This window comes from Apium graveolens, chromosome 10 (assembly GCF_009905375.1).
Source record: "Apium graveolens cultivar Ventura chromosome 10, ASM990537v1, whole genome shotgun sequence".
Classification (NCBI taxonomy): Eukaryota; Viridiplantae; Streptophyta; class Magnoliopsida; order Apiales; family Apiaceae; genus Apium; species Apium graveolens.
In genome coordinates this window covers 219,141,895-219,157,675 of record NC_133656.1, presented here as the reverse complement: position 1 = coordinate 219,157,675, position 15,781 = coordinate 219,141,895, and the positions used below count along the sequence as shown (strand labels likewise).

The window sequence follows — 15,781 nt, the reverse complement described above, 5'->3', positions numbered from 1 at the left end:
TAAGTTGGGTACACGAAATATTTTCGTTTCGTTCATGGATCAACATGTTGGTACACGAAAAACGAAAGTACACAACACGACACGAATTGCCAGGTCTACCTGACACTCCACCCATTGAGGGTGAGGATTCTGATTCGCAATAGGTATGCCTGATTCCTTTCTATTACCTTCACTGAGGACAATGAATATTTTAAGTTTGGGGGTAGTAGTTGAAGGAATATGTTTTTGTGTGAGTCTCATATAGTTGCATGTTCATAATAGTTTAGTTCATATAGTTTGCATATTGTGCCATGTAGTTTTTTTTTATTTTTGGTAGTTTTTATGATATTTTGTTCATTTAGTTTCATGCATTTGCATTATAACATGATCCCTTAGATAATTTTTTCCGATTATTTGGTGATATTGATGTTAATATAGTGATGTCGTATTTAGTGATGTTGAGTCTTGTCGAATTGATTTGCATACTAGAGACAATTGTATTTTACTAAGTCTTATAGGTTGCTAGAGTGCTAGATCATGATCATGGTTTGTTAATTTATCGAGGTTTAATCACTTGTTTATATTTAGAATTTAGGATATTCTCTTAATAATAAAAGACATGGATATTTAAAAATTGGAGAAAGTTGGATTTCATTGCCAGTTGTGTGGCTAGGTGTCAAATGGCTAGTAGCCGGCTCATATTTTTATGAGTAGGCTAGGGTTGAGCGAGATGGAGTGAAACGCACTCGTTCAGAAATTCGTAAGAAAAAAAAAGAAGAAAAAAATATAAAAAAAGGAAAAAAAGAATAAGTGTTATGTATAATTGATCACGAGTGGGCTCTTTAGTACTCGAGTTATTAAGTTCTTAGGGGACTTTGTGCCTAGTGACATAAGGCTTGTATAGTCTCAGATCCACTAGCCTAACGCTCGCTACATGGGTACTATTGTATAGGTCTTTTGTGGACCTCACTCATTGCACGATCAAATAAGCATATGTGTGTTTGTGTTGTTGTGAATAAAAGCATGAATCCATGTTAAACTCCGATATAAGAATTGAAGTGTTATAAGTTCTTTTGAGTCTATCTTTTATTCTAATTATAAACTTGCAATTATTTTGATAAGTAGTGAGTCATGATTGTGGATCTAGTTGCGATAGTACATCTATAAGCATTTGCACACATGCATGTCTCTGGTTTGTAGGTTGATTTGTGAGATTTTATTGATCTTAATGCGAATAACTGCATTTGTTGAGGTGTTGCTTGTTGATTGGTTTAGTTATTCTACGAGGATCGTTGCATTCATGTAGTTGCATTCATGCATTTGCATTCATGCATTTTTATTTCTTGCTCTTTGAGTTTGTTTATGCTTGTGGTCAAGCAACGATTCAAGTTTGGGGGTATGTTGAGTGGCATTTATGACACTTTATAATACTCTAATAAGCTTTGAATTGATGTATTTGTACTCAAGTTGTTAAGTATTTTAACGTATTTTCTAGTGTTTTTGCATTTCAGGCATTATCTGGGTAATCATGTGAATTAGCATTATTTTGGTGCTAATATGGTGTCAAGGTGGTGTTGGAATAAAAGCTCGTGGAAAGTCGGCTCAAAGCAGCATGGGAAAAGATAAAATCTGAGTTTTGCGAAAGCCGGCTCGCGCTGTGATAGCGCGCGCCCGTGCCGTTGTGAAAGTTTTGAATCCTGATTCTAATGCAATTCTAATTGGGAGACTTCCAGATTGATTAGGGCTGCTATATATATTCAAATAAGAGTGTTTTCAGAATATGAATCTAGAGATATATCAAAGAGAACCGTAAGAAGGCCGTTTAGCACGATTCAACGAAGACGAAGAAGATCTTATTTTTACTTGTGAATCTTTGTTTTGAGTTGTAACTTGGATGCTAATTTTCTTATTTGTGAACCTTAATCTTGTCTTGTACTTGATTTTATTTATTCGTTATAAAGACTACGTTTGTTATACCATGTTTTCATCAGAACCCACGTTGATGATGAGTCCGATCATGGGCTAATCGTTATCGTGGGGTTCTAGCGGATTTATTTATGGATTTCTTTAGTTAAATTATTTTGATGCCTTAGTATGTGGTGATTGTATGATAGCCTAGTAATGGTTGTGCATATTCGTCTTATGAGCGTCGCGAACTTATAAGATAGTGTGTTAATTCTTAATGAAGCAAAAGTGAATTTAAGGATTTAGAACTTGTCATGCTAGCATAGGTTCATGTATTGTTATGCATGATTCGTAGGTAATTTTAACCATCTTACTTGCCCTATGTAATCAAAATAGATGACTTGTGCTTAACCCGTTATGTTGTCAAATTCTATAGACATATAGGGTCTCAATATAATTGGTGTCTATTCAGCTTCTATCTCTTTTGTGGATGTCTGGTAGTATGGTACTCGTGCAACGAAAGTTGGCGTTTATCAGTTTCGTGTTGTCTAATTAGTGTCATCACCATTGTATGCTAAGGTTGAGAACAATAAGGCTATTAAATGAAGTATTTAATGAAGTTAGAATCTCATGTTTGTCTTATATATTATTTCAACCAATCTTATCCTCTTAGTTATAATTGTTAGTTTAATTCTTAGTTATAAACAACCTCTATTTGTTATCGTCTTAGCATTGAATAATAACCATACATTGTTGCTTAAGTGCATAGATTAATTAGTTAACCAAAACCAGTCTCCGTGGGAACGAACTAGAAAAGATTCTATATTACTTGTGAACGCGTATACTTGCGTGTATTATTAGCACGTATTAGCGACTAACAATATATTGTAGAGATCAGCATTTGTTGTTGCAACCTGCTTTTCTAATAAAGTAGAGTTAAAAATGCACAAATGTTGGTCGTATTTGAGCATATTCACTTTGTTATTTAAAAATTACGGCTGATATGTTTTTGACATCATTCAGATCTAAAAATAGTTCTAGATGGTGTTGTGCTCCCAAGTTAAAATATCAAAGAAGAGACCGGTACAGAATGATGACGAAAATGAGTAAGGGGTCCCCGTATGATGTTTGGTTACTGGGGTCAAATACCAACCACCAAAGAGTCTGTTCTTTGTAATGGAGGTTTGTTTGATACATGTAGCATATATGGAGATTAGACAAGGATGTAAATGCCTGGCTACTTGGTCGAACTAATGGAAGGATCAATAGCGGAGGAGAAAATGTGTACCCTGAAGAGGTAAGCATACAATTTTCGCTTTCAATTGTGTTCTTGCTTTGCATCATGCATGAAACGGAATCAAATACTATTATTTAAGTAAATAAGAAATCTAATAGCCTTTCTAAGATGCTCAAGTACTTCCATTTCATTTATTATTAATTTTTCTAGGTAGAAGTCGTCCTACTGGAACATCATGAAGTTACCCGCGCTGTTGTTGTTGGACTCCTAGACGCATGCCTCGCAGAAATAGCAGTCGCTTGTATTCAACTAAAATCTACATGGATGTGGACCGATTATTGTTCAAAACCCTCAGCTAAAGATAATTATTCATGCCTGACCAGTGAGATACTCCAGAACTTCTGCAAAGGCTAGAATTTAACAGGGTACCTCTGTAGAACTTACTCTATACTAGAGGGGCATCCAAAACTTAATAGTTATTTTTTATCTTCTCACAAATTAGTAACTTTATTTACACTGCTAAGTATTTTATAACCTTTAGGGCTCTACATTCACATGTAATAAATAAATAAGACTAATTTGCAAATATTATTTTTTATTTTCTTTAGAGTTACAGCACTTCCATAAGTTCATTTATATAAGTTGTATTTGTGTCTAATGAAACAATATAATAACTCCAAACAAAGCACTGAAAATGCTATAGATAAATACGAGAGGTAGTGTTTTCTGAGGATCCAGTAAGAGGTAAAAAAATTTAGCTAAAAAGGAGCATAGCAGTACACTTGTATATTTTAAGTTTTGGCATGAATCACTAATTAATTGTTAGAATGAGATTTATGGACACAAAAAAAAAAGAGTGCCAAGTTTTATTTGGATTTTAGCTACCAGCAAAAGTCTCACTATACAAGTACCAGTCGATTTAAATTTTAGTGCTAATAATTTTAGTACCACAAATTTTCACAAAGTTGTTGTGCCGTGATACATGAGTTATGTTTTTTCATGTATTTGAACTGCATCAGTGTTTTTGCTTCGATAATATAAGTAGTATCCGCATGGTATGTTCAAGAGACTCCTTATGGAGGTGTTTGTACCCAAACCTAGAACCGTAACAGTAGGAACTAAGCTGATAGAACTATAATAACACTCATAATTATATGATCAGAGGCCATTACTTATATTTACTAGACACTTAGAAAAGACAAGAGTGGACTCAAAAAAATTTATGTTAGTAAAACAAAACCTTTAATTTGACACTTTATGGTGACTTCTATAAACTGATAAATCATAAATATAATCTTTTTTTTCTACCGTATGCTTCGCATGTGGAGATTGCTTTTCTCATTTCTTTGCTAAAGTAATGTCATGTTTCTACTCTGCGCTAAAAATGATAGTTAAAAAGGCCGTGTGTTAATACAAAACATATTACCTAAATGAATTGAACATTGTGAGCAACCAAACCTTTCTTACATATTTTACAATATTTTTTAACCGTGCAAAGTGCGGTTTTTTTACCTAATTCATAATATGGAACAATGTTCCATGAAGGTAGATATATGGATAAGGGTGTGCATTCGGTTCGGTTAACCGAAAACCGAACCGAATAACCGAATTTTTTTCGACTCGGTTAACCAAAAGCTATATTTCGGTTCGGTTTTCGGTAGTGATATTTTTGAATTTCGGTTTTTAACCGCAGTTAACCGAAAAATCGAAAAAATAACCGAATTACTAAAACAGTAAGGTAAATTATTATTATTAATATAATAAGTTATACATAGTTGTTAGTAGTAGCAGACTGTAAAAGAAGACCTAACTTTTGACTCTGGTCTCTCACGCATAGTGTCTCGACTTTCACTTCACCAAACTCAATCTTTATCAATTTATCACTTTCACATTTAATTTACTCCACAGTCGATTTGATTAATAGAAGTAAAAAGAAACCCCAATTTTAGGTAAATCAACTCTACTTGATTCGATTTGATTTAATCGATTTGTGAACTTGTGGATTACATATTATAAATTATAATAATGGTCTGCAACCGAGCACCGGAAATCAGCCAAGTATTGTAGTTTGAAGGCTTGGAACAGGTTTCCTGCAATTTTATGAATGTTTTTTGCAATTTTGATATTTTTTTTTAGAATTCGGTTTTATTTTTCGATTTTCGGTAATAACCGATTTTTTTATTTCGGTCTCGGTTTAAATCGAATATATTTTAGTTCGATTTTCGATAGAGATTTTTGCACTATTTTGGTTTCGATTAACGAAAAAAAATTCGGTTAGGTTATAAGTGAATGCACGGCCTATATATGGATATGATGGTATCATAATTTTTGATGATTCAAGTAGTATGTAGGGAATATAGTAAAGTGATTCAAGGAGGTTATTAAAAGCGGGCCTGAATTGGGCAGGGACGGAAGGTATAGATTTCTTTCTCCGTAACCAAGACATATAATAGAAGCAGCCTTTTTGGTCATCACTTGGGCCCATTTGGGTTGAAACTATCCTACTCATTACGCAAAGGGATGCGAGTTAACAAAAAGAAAAGCCCAATTGAAAATGAATTTTCAGCTTCACCATCACTGGAGTTTTCCATATAAGTATGTGTGAGTGTGAGGCTATAAGCAGATAATATACCATTATTATATTAAATATAAGGGCGAGTCAACAAGTAGAAGGTTCAAGGTTGAGTTAGATTTGATTGGAGATCAAAATAAATAGGATCAATGGGAGATGAGTTGGAGACTTACATTCTGAAGAAGCTGAACGTTGCCATTGAAGAATCTGAAAAAACAAGTGAATTTCATTTCGCTGTCAAATATTTCCTTCCTAAACTTCACAAGGACTTTTGTGAGTTGAGGGACCTGATCAAGAAGAAACAGACCAAAATTAAACTAGATGCTGCTGCCGCCGCCGCTGCTGCCGCCTCTAGAAAAGAGTCAATTACCGGTCCGTCAAAATCTCCTGCTCGTCCTCATCCAAGGCCTGCTGCTGCTAATGTTGTCGCCAAAATTCCAGATGTGCCCAAACCTTCTGCTACGGCTCATGATTCCAGCATTACTGCTTCTACTTCTGGTAGTGCTAAGGAAGAGTCTAAAGTTGTTTTGCCTGCTACTGCTGGTGTGAAAAAGTCAGAAGCTCCTCGGGATGTCGGTGATGAGAAGAAGAAGACAGACGCTGCTTTGGATGCTGGTGATAAGAAAGAGTCGGGCGCTCCTTTGGATACCGCAGAGGATAAGGACATTGGCGCTGTTATGGATGCTGGTGGCGATAAAGCTCCTCGGGATGCTGGTGATGAGAAGAAGGGCGCTCCTTTGGATGCTGGCGATAAGAAAGAGTCAGACGCTCGTTTGGATGCTGGAGAGGATAAGGACACTGGCGCTCTTATGGATGCTGATGCTGGTGGTGATAAGAAGGACACTGACGCTCCCTTGGATGCTGGTGATAAGAAAGATTCAGGCGCTCCTTTGGATGCTGGAGAGGATAAAAAGGACACTGGTGGCGATAAGAAAAACACGGGTGCTCCTTTGGATGCTAGAGAGGATAAAAAAGACACTGGCACTCTTATGGATGCTGGTGATAAGAAAGAGTCAGGCGGTCCTCAGGATGCTGGTGATGAGAAAGAATCAGCTTCAGATGTTGTTGACCAAAAAAAGACAGGCGCTCCTTGGGATGCTGGTGTCGAGAAAGAGACGAATGCTTCTTTAGATGCTGGTGATAAGAACAAAACAGATGCTGCTTCTGATGTTGCAGGTGATAAGAAAGAGTCTAGTGCTCCCCCGGGTGATACTAGTGATAAGAAAGACACAGATGCTCCTTTAGCTGAAAGTGCTAAGAAAGAGTCAGACGCTCCGCTCGATAGGACATCTACTAAAACTACCAGTCCAGCTGAGTCGAAAGCGTCTACTCCTGCAGAGGCCTCTGCGACAAGTGGTGGTGCTCTGGATCAACAGGATTCGGACACTCATACTACTGCTGCTGACGGTGGTAAGAAAGAGTCTAATGTTGGAACTTCTGCTAAAAGTACTAGTCATGACGAATCGGAAATTTCTCCTGCTACAGATGTTGTGTCAGGAGACAAGTCAATCACTTCTACCGGCGATGGTGAGAAAGATTCAAACGCTTCTAAGACTGCTACTTTAGCTAAACCTAGTACAAATGAATCCGAAATTTCTCGTGTTGATGATGCTGCAGATCACAAGTCAAAAACTCCTTCTACTTCTGCTGGCGGTGATAAGAAAGAATCAGGCGTTACTGCTGATAAATCTGGTACTACTGATGCCAGTGCTAAGAGTGACTCCAAAACTGTTGTTACTAAACCTGTCAATGAGGAAGATTTGCTGAGGGAACAGCTCTACTACCTCAACAATGTATTGACCGAATGGCAAATGATAACCAAAAAGCCCTTCTCATACTCTACTGATTCTCTTTCTTCAATGAATGAGCTTTCCAAAACCTTAAAGAAAATTAAGCAGGACCTTAAGCCAGAAACCACCAAGAAGCCGGAGGAATCCAGCCATTCCGTCACTGCGCCAACTGCTTCAAGTGACAATGCTAGCCAAATCAGGACAACTCCTCAAGTAGTGGAGTTTCGTTGGAGTACTCGATTGGTGAACCCCAAAAAAGTTCATGGTTTTGAAGACAAGATATTGTCCTTGGAGAGGCTTCTTGTACTACGTCGCAAAGATACTGATGCATTCAAGGCATTTGGGATTCATGGAATGGCTGGAGTTGGAAAGACGACTCTTTGCCAATCCATTTTCAGCCGGCCTAGAGTGAGTGATTATTTCTTTCCAAGAATTTGGGTCTGTTTGTCCAAACAGAAAGGTGAAGACAAGGACAACAAAAAGGAGGTTGTCAAGAGAATGTTGAGGTGTCTTGGGATCGATGACAAGATCATTAACGAGGTATATCAAAGGCACAGTATTAGAGGACTACTCTCTGCTCTCCGTTTGCAGTTAACAGGCAAGAGGTACTTCATTGTTCTTGATGATGCTCACGACACAGACAAGTGGTTTAAGATGCCTGATTCTGATGCAGAGAATGATAATGCTAAAATTTATGAGAAATTTTCTTATGGATTGCCAAAGGAGTGTGGTGGTACAGTACTAGTGACAAGCAGAGTTGAACAAGTTGTCAAAAATATGGTTGGAGATGAAGAGAATTTGCGTTGCATTGAGCCTCTTACAGACGAGGATACTTGCTGGAAAATCTTTAAAGACACTGTTGAGGAAGATGGGACTCTGTTTCCTGGGGATTTGAATATATTGAAGTTAGAAATTGTGAAGAGGTGTGATGGCCTGCCATTAGCAGCTAAATTGTTGGGCCAAATCAAGCATAAAGAACTTCGCGAGAACCCCACTCTTGCAGGCATTCAACGGGCACCAATTCGAGCTGGTAATCAACAGGCAGCAGTTCAAACAGGTAATCAACACGCAGCAGTTCAAGCAGGTAATCAACAGGCTGCAGTTCAAGTAGCTAAATAATGCAACTACATGGGAAGTGAAGACCAAGCAATAGTGTGTAATTTGTTTCCATGTTTCTGTTTTTCAAGTTTGTGATTGCTTACTGGTGTTGCTTAATTGCTGGTAATGTTACATATTTAATTTTAAGTTGTAACTAATGTTTTTCCTTGTTTCTGTTTTATGTTTGAATATAAGGTACACTGATTTTCCAGATTGTGTTTTGTCACATGTTTACTTGTATTAGCAGATTATAATGTTTCTCTGTGCAAAGACCAGGATATGGACTAATAGAAGTCATTTGCATATGCAAAAAAATTAAAAGTTGAATGAATGATCATAGTGCAAGTGAATGAAGACAAAATATAGTTTGGCTGATGAGTAGAATAACAATTCAACTTTGCTCAGTGTACACTACACATAGACAAGTTGTAGTTCCCCTAGTTTTTAACTAGTTCTGTAATGGTTAATCAAACATAATAGACTGATGTGGTGTTTCTAAGCCGAAGTGTCCGACATGGACACGTGTCCAAGTATCGGACTCGGCAACATTATGAAAAATATATATGTTTTTGGCCTAAATTAAGTGTTCGAGTCCGAGTGTCCATGTCCAAGTGTCGAGTGTCCGACACGGGTACTCGAAGGTAAAATGAAGAGTCCGAGTAACATAGTTTCTAATTTGGTTTAAGTCTCAACTGTGTTTTAATTCCCAAGGCATTGCAGGTTCAGAAAGAAATTATAAAAGCCTCCCAGACTTGATAATTCATTCAACTTCTAATTTTTAACTAGAATCATGAAACAATAGATTATCAGAGGCACGACTATGAAATATTATAAATTTAAATTAAAAAAGAGAATAAAATCTTGATAGCTTAATAGCTTTACAACTCATTCTTCTCTTTCTTTTCTTTTGGGACTTTGATTTTTTTCTTCTCCTTTCGCTTTGTTCTTCTTTTTCTCTTCTTTTCTTTACAAGGTTAAAGTATTCCAATTTTCATGCAATAAGCAAAGAATAGATTACTCCAACAATAAAACAAGTTACCTGCATGATGCTAAGGTATTTGTTACATTTTGCCTTTATTTTTTTAGTTTTTATGATTCTCGTCCTTTCTTGCCTATCTGTTCTTTTTCTTTTTTCTTTAGTTTACTCGGGTGTTCTGTTACTCTTATACTTAACTATGTTTTCTCTTCTTTTTGCTAGTTATGCTTGTTCCCTTTTTCTTTTCCACAATGTTTTGTATGTAAAGCTTAAAAGATTTCTTAAGCTTGGCAGACTAGCTCCTAACTGCCAATTTTGCCTTCAAACAGCAGAACCGGGGGGGAGGGGGGGGGGACCTGGAGCACGGGACATCTGCCCATCCTGAGGGTCGTGGACTTGAGAGTAGTGAACAGCATTGGAGTGATTAAAGTGCTAATTCTAAAATATTGCCATTTCTAAAATACTGCTTTCTCAAGGAATGTCTAAAACAAGAAGAAGAAGAAGAGAATATTTATATGATCAACTAGTGCAGTTTGTTAACGGAATTTATGAAATGATGAACTCACGGACCTCTTCTTCTCCAATATTTCCTTATCGACTTTCAGGTTTGTAATCCTTTTTTATGATTTAGGTTGAGGCTGTCCAGCTGCTTGTGGCCTTTTATATTACTGTAGCGCTGTTACTAAATGGCAGCTTTCACTTAATATGTCAACATCTCGATCCCACATCACTGTAATGAGACTAGAGAGGTGGAGCAGAAGGAAATAATTAACTTTCATCTCAGGTGCAAACCTAGAGGTAAAGTTACATACCTTTGTCTTTGGTTATTTGAGAAACTTCTGTATTATATTTTGTTGCATTTCAGTTTTAGTATCCAAGTGTTACAGTGGCATTCCATGATAGAATGTTTTCAGTTTTCTCTTTGTCCCTTTCCTATAATTTAAGCATATCATGTTCCAATATTTTATACATGACAAGATATACATGACCATAAGTCCTATTATTAGAACTCCTTCAACATGAACAGATAAAGGGCTTTTTATCTTATGAGGCTCAAGTGAAATGAACCTTTCTTCTGGTGATTGGGGATCCTATTTCAGTACCAACTCAAGATATGCTTATTGGATGCCTGATTTGCCTGTACGAGTGAGATTCATCAGGCATCCTTTTTGCTAAAACAGCACCTACGTTGCATATATTAGGCATAAAGACATTACTGCCTGTTTTGGTGGAGAGTCTTGCTATATGTTTACATCCATTAGTTCATAAGGGATTCAGTGCAGACTTTAACGTGGATCAAATGGCTTCTAGTGAGCCAACATCATTGTGAAGGAATCCTGCGGCAAATCACTCTTCTTTATTATTGTATTCAGAAAATCCTAAGTTGTGCAGAGAACAATAGTTTTACAGTAAACCAAATCAAACCAGATACGGACTTTTAATTGTTTTCCAGTGGAATAAATAATTATCCTTCCCTAAAACAATATTGGTCGTCCTCAAAAGCCATTACCAGCTTCTTAATATTTATTTCCTTTTTATTTATTTTTCTTTCCTTTTTTCTAAAGGGATGCAATGTTCAGTAAAGCGGCACAGACTGAATCTCGGTGAAGTTCTTTTCACAGATTCTACTGCATCACATCCGTGTAATTATATCAGTTTGTTTAAACAGCTTGGATGCAAGAATTTGCTCTTTATGTTTGTTCGCTTGTATTGTGTAGCCTGTAGAAGAGCGTACTGTAGTTTGTTTGTGTAGTGTTCAAGATGCTTTATAAGATTGTATCTTGTTTTAAGATACCCTTGGTTCAGGAAGATAATTACTTGAAGAAAAAACACCTAGGTTGAACTTTGTCCAAGTTTTACAATGAACAAATAATAAACTACATTACCCCGACAACCAATCAGAGTAACCTACTATCTAATAATGTATTATATAAGTAAAGGTGTGCTCGGTAAAATTAATAAACTTCATCTAACAACCAATCAAGCTTCCCATGTCTCATACAGTCTCTTTTTGTATTATTCTGAACCAAAAATAGTATTCCTCGTTCCAACAAAGAGTTTTTCAACATGTAGAATCTGGAGATTCCAAGGGAAAGAAATACAAGAATTGTATATAAGGAATCACTCTATCTCTAAGGTGCAGTGTTGGACAAAATATATCAGTTGGGTTATAGGTGCGGTGTCAGTGATACTGAGCAACTTCAGCTAGGAAGCAAGTTGGAACTAACATTTGTCTACTATCTCAATAGCCAAAAACCAGGAAATGCCCTCAGAATGACAGAAAAAATCGAACTTATCTGTATATTTGGTCAATGGGACAATGATCATGTGTCAAAATTTGACACATAGGTAGGCAAGCCCCCTTTAAGCTGTTTGAACATAGATAAATGGTTACAAACCAAGATCCTAAACTTGGATATAATCAACATTGGTGAATGGTCTTGTCTTCATTCACAATTTGTCTATATGTGAGTACACGGTTTTAATAAGCATAGAAATAAACAAGAAAATTGTACAAATCAAGTTTGCTAGTGGCTTATCACAAGTGCAGTGGTATATATGGCACTTTACTCATTCATCATAGATATATGTATATTTTGCGCAAGAGCTAGCTAGTATATATATCACCACCTATTGATTTTCATTACATATATGCGTGGGTTTATGTGATTCTTTCTTTCGAGAAAAAAATTTCTGCTAGTTAATCAATAAAGAAATGTCGTCAAGAGTTCATAGGGTTCTGGTTATTCAAGATGCATCGAGAGAGCTTTCAGCGGATCCAATCAGATCGGCGCTGCATAGCTTATCTCTTAAGTCTGGTGACAGGATCAAATTTCTGCGCATCGTTCAGCCGTTTAGGAAGACAAATAACAGATCACCCTTGCTAAGTTGTGGAATACTAGGTAAATTGAGTCTGTATGATTCTTCTGTAGTCAAGGAATGATAGATTCTGCTTTCTAATCTTTAATTTGCATTGGTCAGCAGTGTCCAAAAGTAGATTACACTCCAGTGCAACAATTTTGAAAAGACAAGAAAGTATTGATAGAGAGATACGGAAGAAGTTAGCTGAGTTTGAAACCAACAATGAGATGAAAAGCATACTTTTGCTTATGAGAAACCAACAGGTTAACTATAAGTTGCTACTTTCCCTTGTTTTTTTGTATATAAACAGATTTCACTCACACGCGCACACTCAAGTTTATTATGAAATAGGCTTTGATAACAACATTACACTTTCCATGTAATTTAGATTGAAATAGAGAGAGCGGTGGAACCAGGACACTCACTGAAAAAGTTCACTGTACAAGCGGCCAACAATATTGATGCTACATGTGTGATCCTCGACAGGTAAAATATTTTTTAAGTAACAAACTCTTCCAATACCTTAAAGTGATAGGAGAAGGCCTACAATGATATTACTATATTCAACATTTGTTCTAAAAAATAGGAAGCTAAGGAGAGAGATTAAATACATTATGGAAAATCTCACATGTGGTATACTGAGAATGAGGAAGGATGGAGGTGTAAAATGTATCAGAGCGCCAAAAGCACCAGAACCTGAAGGATTGCATCCCTACCAAATCCAAGCAAATCATCAATTCACAAGTAGGTAGCAACAACCCGAGGCTCTTTTATTCGTATTGATGAAAAACACATAACCAGAAGTTATCATTGTAACATCATTCATCGACACACAGGTGAACAGCAACCACTACATAATAACTCTATCTGTTCGGTTTGCTCAAACACAAGGCATACAGATGAAAACGCAAGAGAATTTACTTTGGAAGAACTACAACGTGCTACAGCTGGATTTTCTGAGCAGAATATACTCTCAAACAATCACAAGCTAATCTATAAAGGGGTTTTAAATGATCGAACAATGATTGTTGTTAGTAGTCGCGGAGGGGAAACCACCAGTGATATGCAATTTAGGAATCGAGTTCAGCTACTTGGGAAGGCTAGACATAAAAATGTGGTTGGTGTGTTAGGATCATATTCAGAAGGGTTACAAAGGTTGCTGGTCTGTGATTATGTCTGCAATGGCTCACTTAACAGACAACTATCAGGTGAGATAAACCATATTTTCAGTATTGTACATTTACTATGTTTAGTTTTGTAAAGAAACTGGTAATAAAAAGCTCTAATAACTGTTTATTATGCAGATAGATGTACAGGACTAACATGGAAAAGAAGGATTTATATAGCACTAGGATCAGCTAGAGGGTTACAATATCTACATAGAAAAAGTTTCTATGGGAGTATGAGACCAGAGAACATCCTACTTACACATGACTATGAGCCTTTGGTATGATCAGTGTTAATTTTAATTTTTTTCATCTCAAATTAGATTTAGAACCAATAATGCGGACTTTCCAAATGTTATCTCACTATCATTATGAATGCAGCTGACAAACTATGGAGTCACAAGAGACCAATATCAGGACATGGATCGTTCTTCAGGAACCAGGGTTTTAAAGACTTTCGATTACTTGGCACCAGAGTATGCGGAAACTGTAATACATTCAAGCAAAACAGATGTTTATTCTTTCGGAGTAGTTCTTTTACAGCTGATTACTGGTTGGAAAACTCTGAAAGATACCAATGGGAGAAGCCTATTGACATGGGTAAATTATGATAATCCTCTAAATTCCGATAATTATTCATCGATGCCTGGGTAATATCTCATCTGTGCGTTTGTCCTTATCTTTTCCTGCTGAAAAATAGGCAACGCCGCTTTTAAGGGAAAAAAACTACCCTGATTTACTAGACCGTGCAATAGGAGACTCTTATGATCTTGTGCAACTCTTTTGGATGGTTCGGATAACAGAAAAATGTCTCGCCACCAATCCGTATAGAAGATACTCGATTGATCAAGTATGTACTAGTTGATTCGTATTTTTTTTGCTAAGTAAACTCACGCACACCCATAGTTCGAGCCCTTGACCTCGGGCTCGATTCAAGAGTTTTGTTTGTAATATTTTTTTGGATAAATTGCTGAATCTCGAATACTTATGGTTTTGCGTGACGTGGACAGGTAGTGAATGCTCTGTGTCAAATAGCCCATGGTTATAGCGTTACAGACTATTCTCCACCGGAATCGGAATCTGAAACTGAAGCAACGGCCACAATGTAGCTATGTCTTTATCGTAATTTAGATGATCTGGCATATAAGGCCTCTTGCTGTCGGAACATAGTATCTTGATCTAGCTTGTGAACCATTTTTGATTGGTTATCTTTTTGAACTATCTCTTCGTCCTTTTCTTTTTATTTGTTACTTACTTTTTAATTAATCATTTTATTCGTTTCTTGAACTACACGGATACTCCCCAGATATGATTTCAACAATTATATGCACAGCCATGTTAAGTATCTTTTTTGCTTACGTTGATGCCTCTTTATTAGTATGTTTGTACCAAAATATAAGTCATTTTTATTTTTTATGCGTATTTTAAGGTGAATAAAAATAATAGTTTCACAAATTATTTTTCAATTTTTTTTTGAATAAAAGTATATATATATTAAATTTTAATTTAAGGAAAGAAAAAATTAGAAAAAAATATGCGGAGTATAACTTTTATATATTTTAAAATACGAATAAAATGTCAAAGGGACTTGTATTTTAAAACGGAGGAAATATTAAATAAAATGTGCAATAATTCTGAGCTCTAGGCCCTCTGGATAATATACATGTTCTATACTTATACCATCATGTTAATTATATTTCTTCAAAATGAAAAGGTACATTTTTAACGGTGTTCGGAGTTGAACGGATATGATTCCGCCGATGATCCACCCCAGAAAGGAGAATATATAAGAAAAAAATGTAATTAAAATTATAATAAAATTCTTTTAACTATATTTTTTTATCTTAGTAAACCCGCAGCCGCTATTTTTCCGGTGTGTACTGGGTAAAACTCTCGGGATCACGCAATAACCTGCAAATCACGTGAACCAAGTTAAACAGTATTTAAGCGACTCATGAGCCATAATCATAAATAATATTAAAGTAAGTTATGTTAAATGTATCAAATTGGATATCAAAATTTGTTATAAAATGATATATCATTCGTGATATGATTGCGCGCGTCAACTATTTTTATTTTAAAATACAGTATAAATGCATGTGAATTCTGTGATCATTTTATATAAAAAAAAATATTCAATTTGATAATTCTAACATTTTTATATCTGATCATGTTTGAGAGAGTAGTTAGGTCATT

At 36.0% G+C, this 15,781-nt stretch overlaps 2 protein-coding genes across 8 annotated transcripts; both read left to right on the top strand.

Moving 5' to 3' along the window:
- Positions 1 to 5,681: 5,681 nt before the first annotated feature.
- Positions 5,682 to 8,792, top strand: LOC141689553 (uncharacterized). Its single transcript, XM_074493896.1, has 2 exons — positions 5,682 to 7,220; positions 7,311 to 8,792. The coding sequence occupies exons 1-2, from the start codon at positions 5,843 to 5,845 to the stop codon at positions 8,600 to 8,602; spliced, it is 2,670 nt and encodes an 889-aa protein (XP_074349997.1). The 5' UTR covers positions 5,682 to 5,842; the 3' UTR covers positions 8,603 to 8,792.
- A 704-nt stretch (positions 8,793 to 9,496) lies between these two features.
- On the top strand, positions 9,497 to 14,872 carry LOC141693053 (putative serine/threonine-protein kinase PBL7). 7 transcript variants are annotated; one of them, XM_074498045.1, is made up of 11 exons: positions 9,720 to 10,162; positions 10,303 to 10,355; positions 10,585 to 12,460; positions 12,543 to 12,682; positions 12,808 to 12,905; positions 13,006 to 13,163; positions 13,256 to 13,627; positions 13,724 to 13,866; positions 13,967 to 14,185; positions 14,286 to 14,435; positions 14,596 to 14,872. In XM_074498045.1, the coding sequence occupies exons 3-11, from the start codon at positions 12,274 to 12,276 to the stop codon at positions 14,692 to 14,694; spliced, it is 1,566 nt and encodes a 521-aa protein (XP_074354146.1). In that variant the 5' UTR covers positions 9,720 to 10,162; positions 10,303 to 10,355; positions 10,585 to 12,273; the 3' UTR covers positions 14,695 to 14,872. The 7 variants fall into 7 exon arrangements, with proteins under 7 accessions (XP_074354145.1, XP_074354146.1, XP_074354147.1 ...); XM_074498046.1 differs by having other exon boundaries at positions 10,251 to 10,355; positions 11,123 to 12,460; XM_074498049.1 differs by having other exon boundaries at positions 9,724 to 10,162; positions 12,285 to 12,460.
- The last annotated feature ends 909 nt before the right edge of the window (positions 14,873 to 15,781 follow it).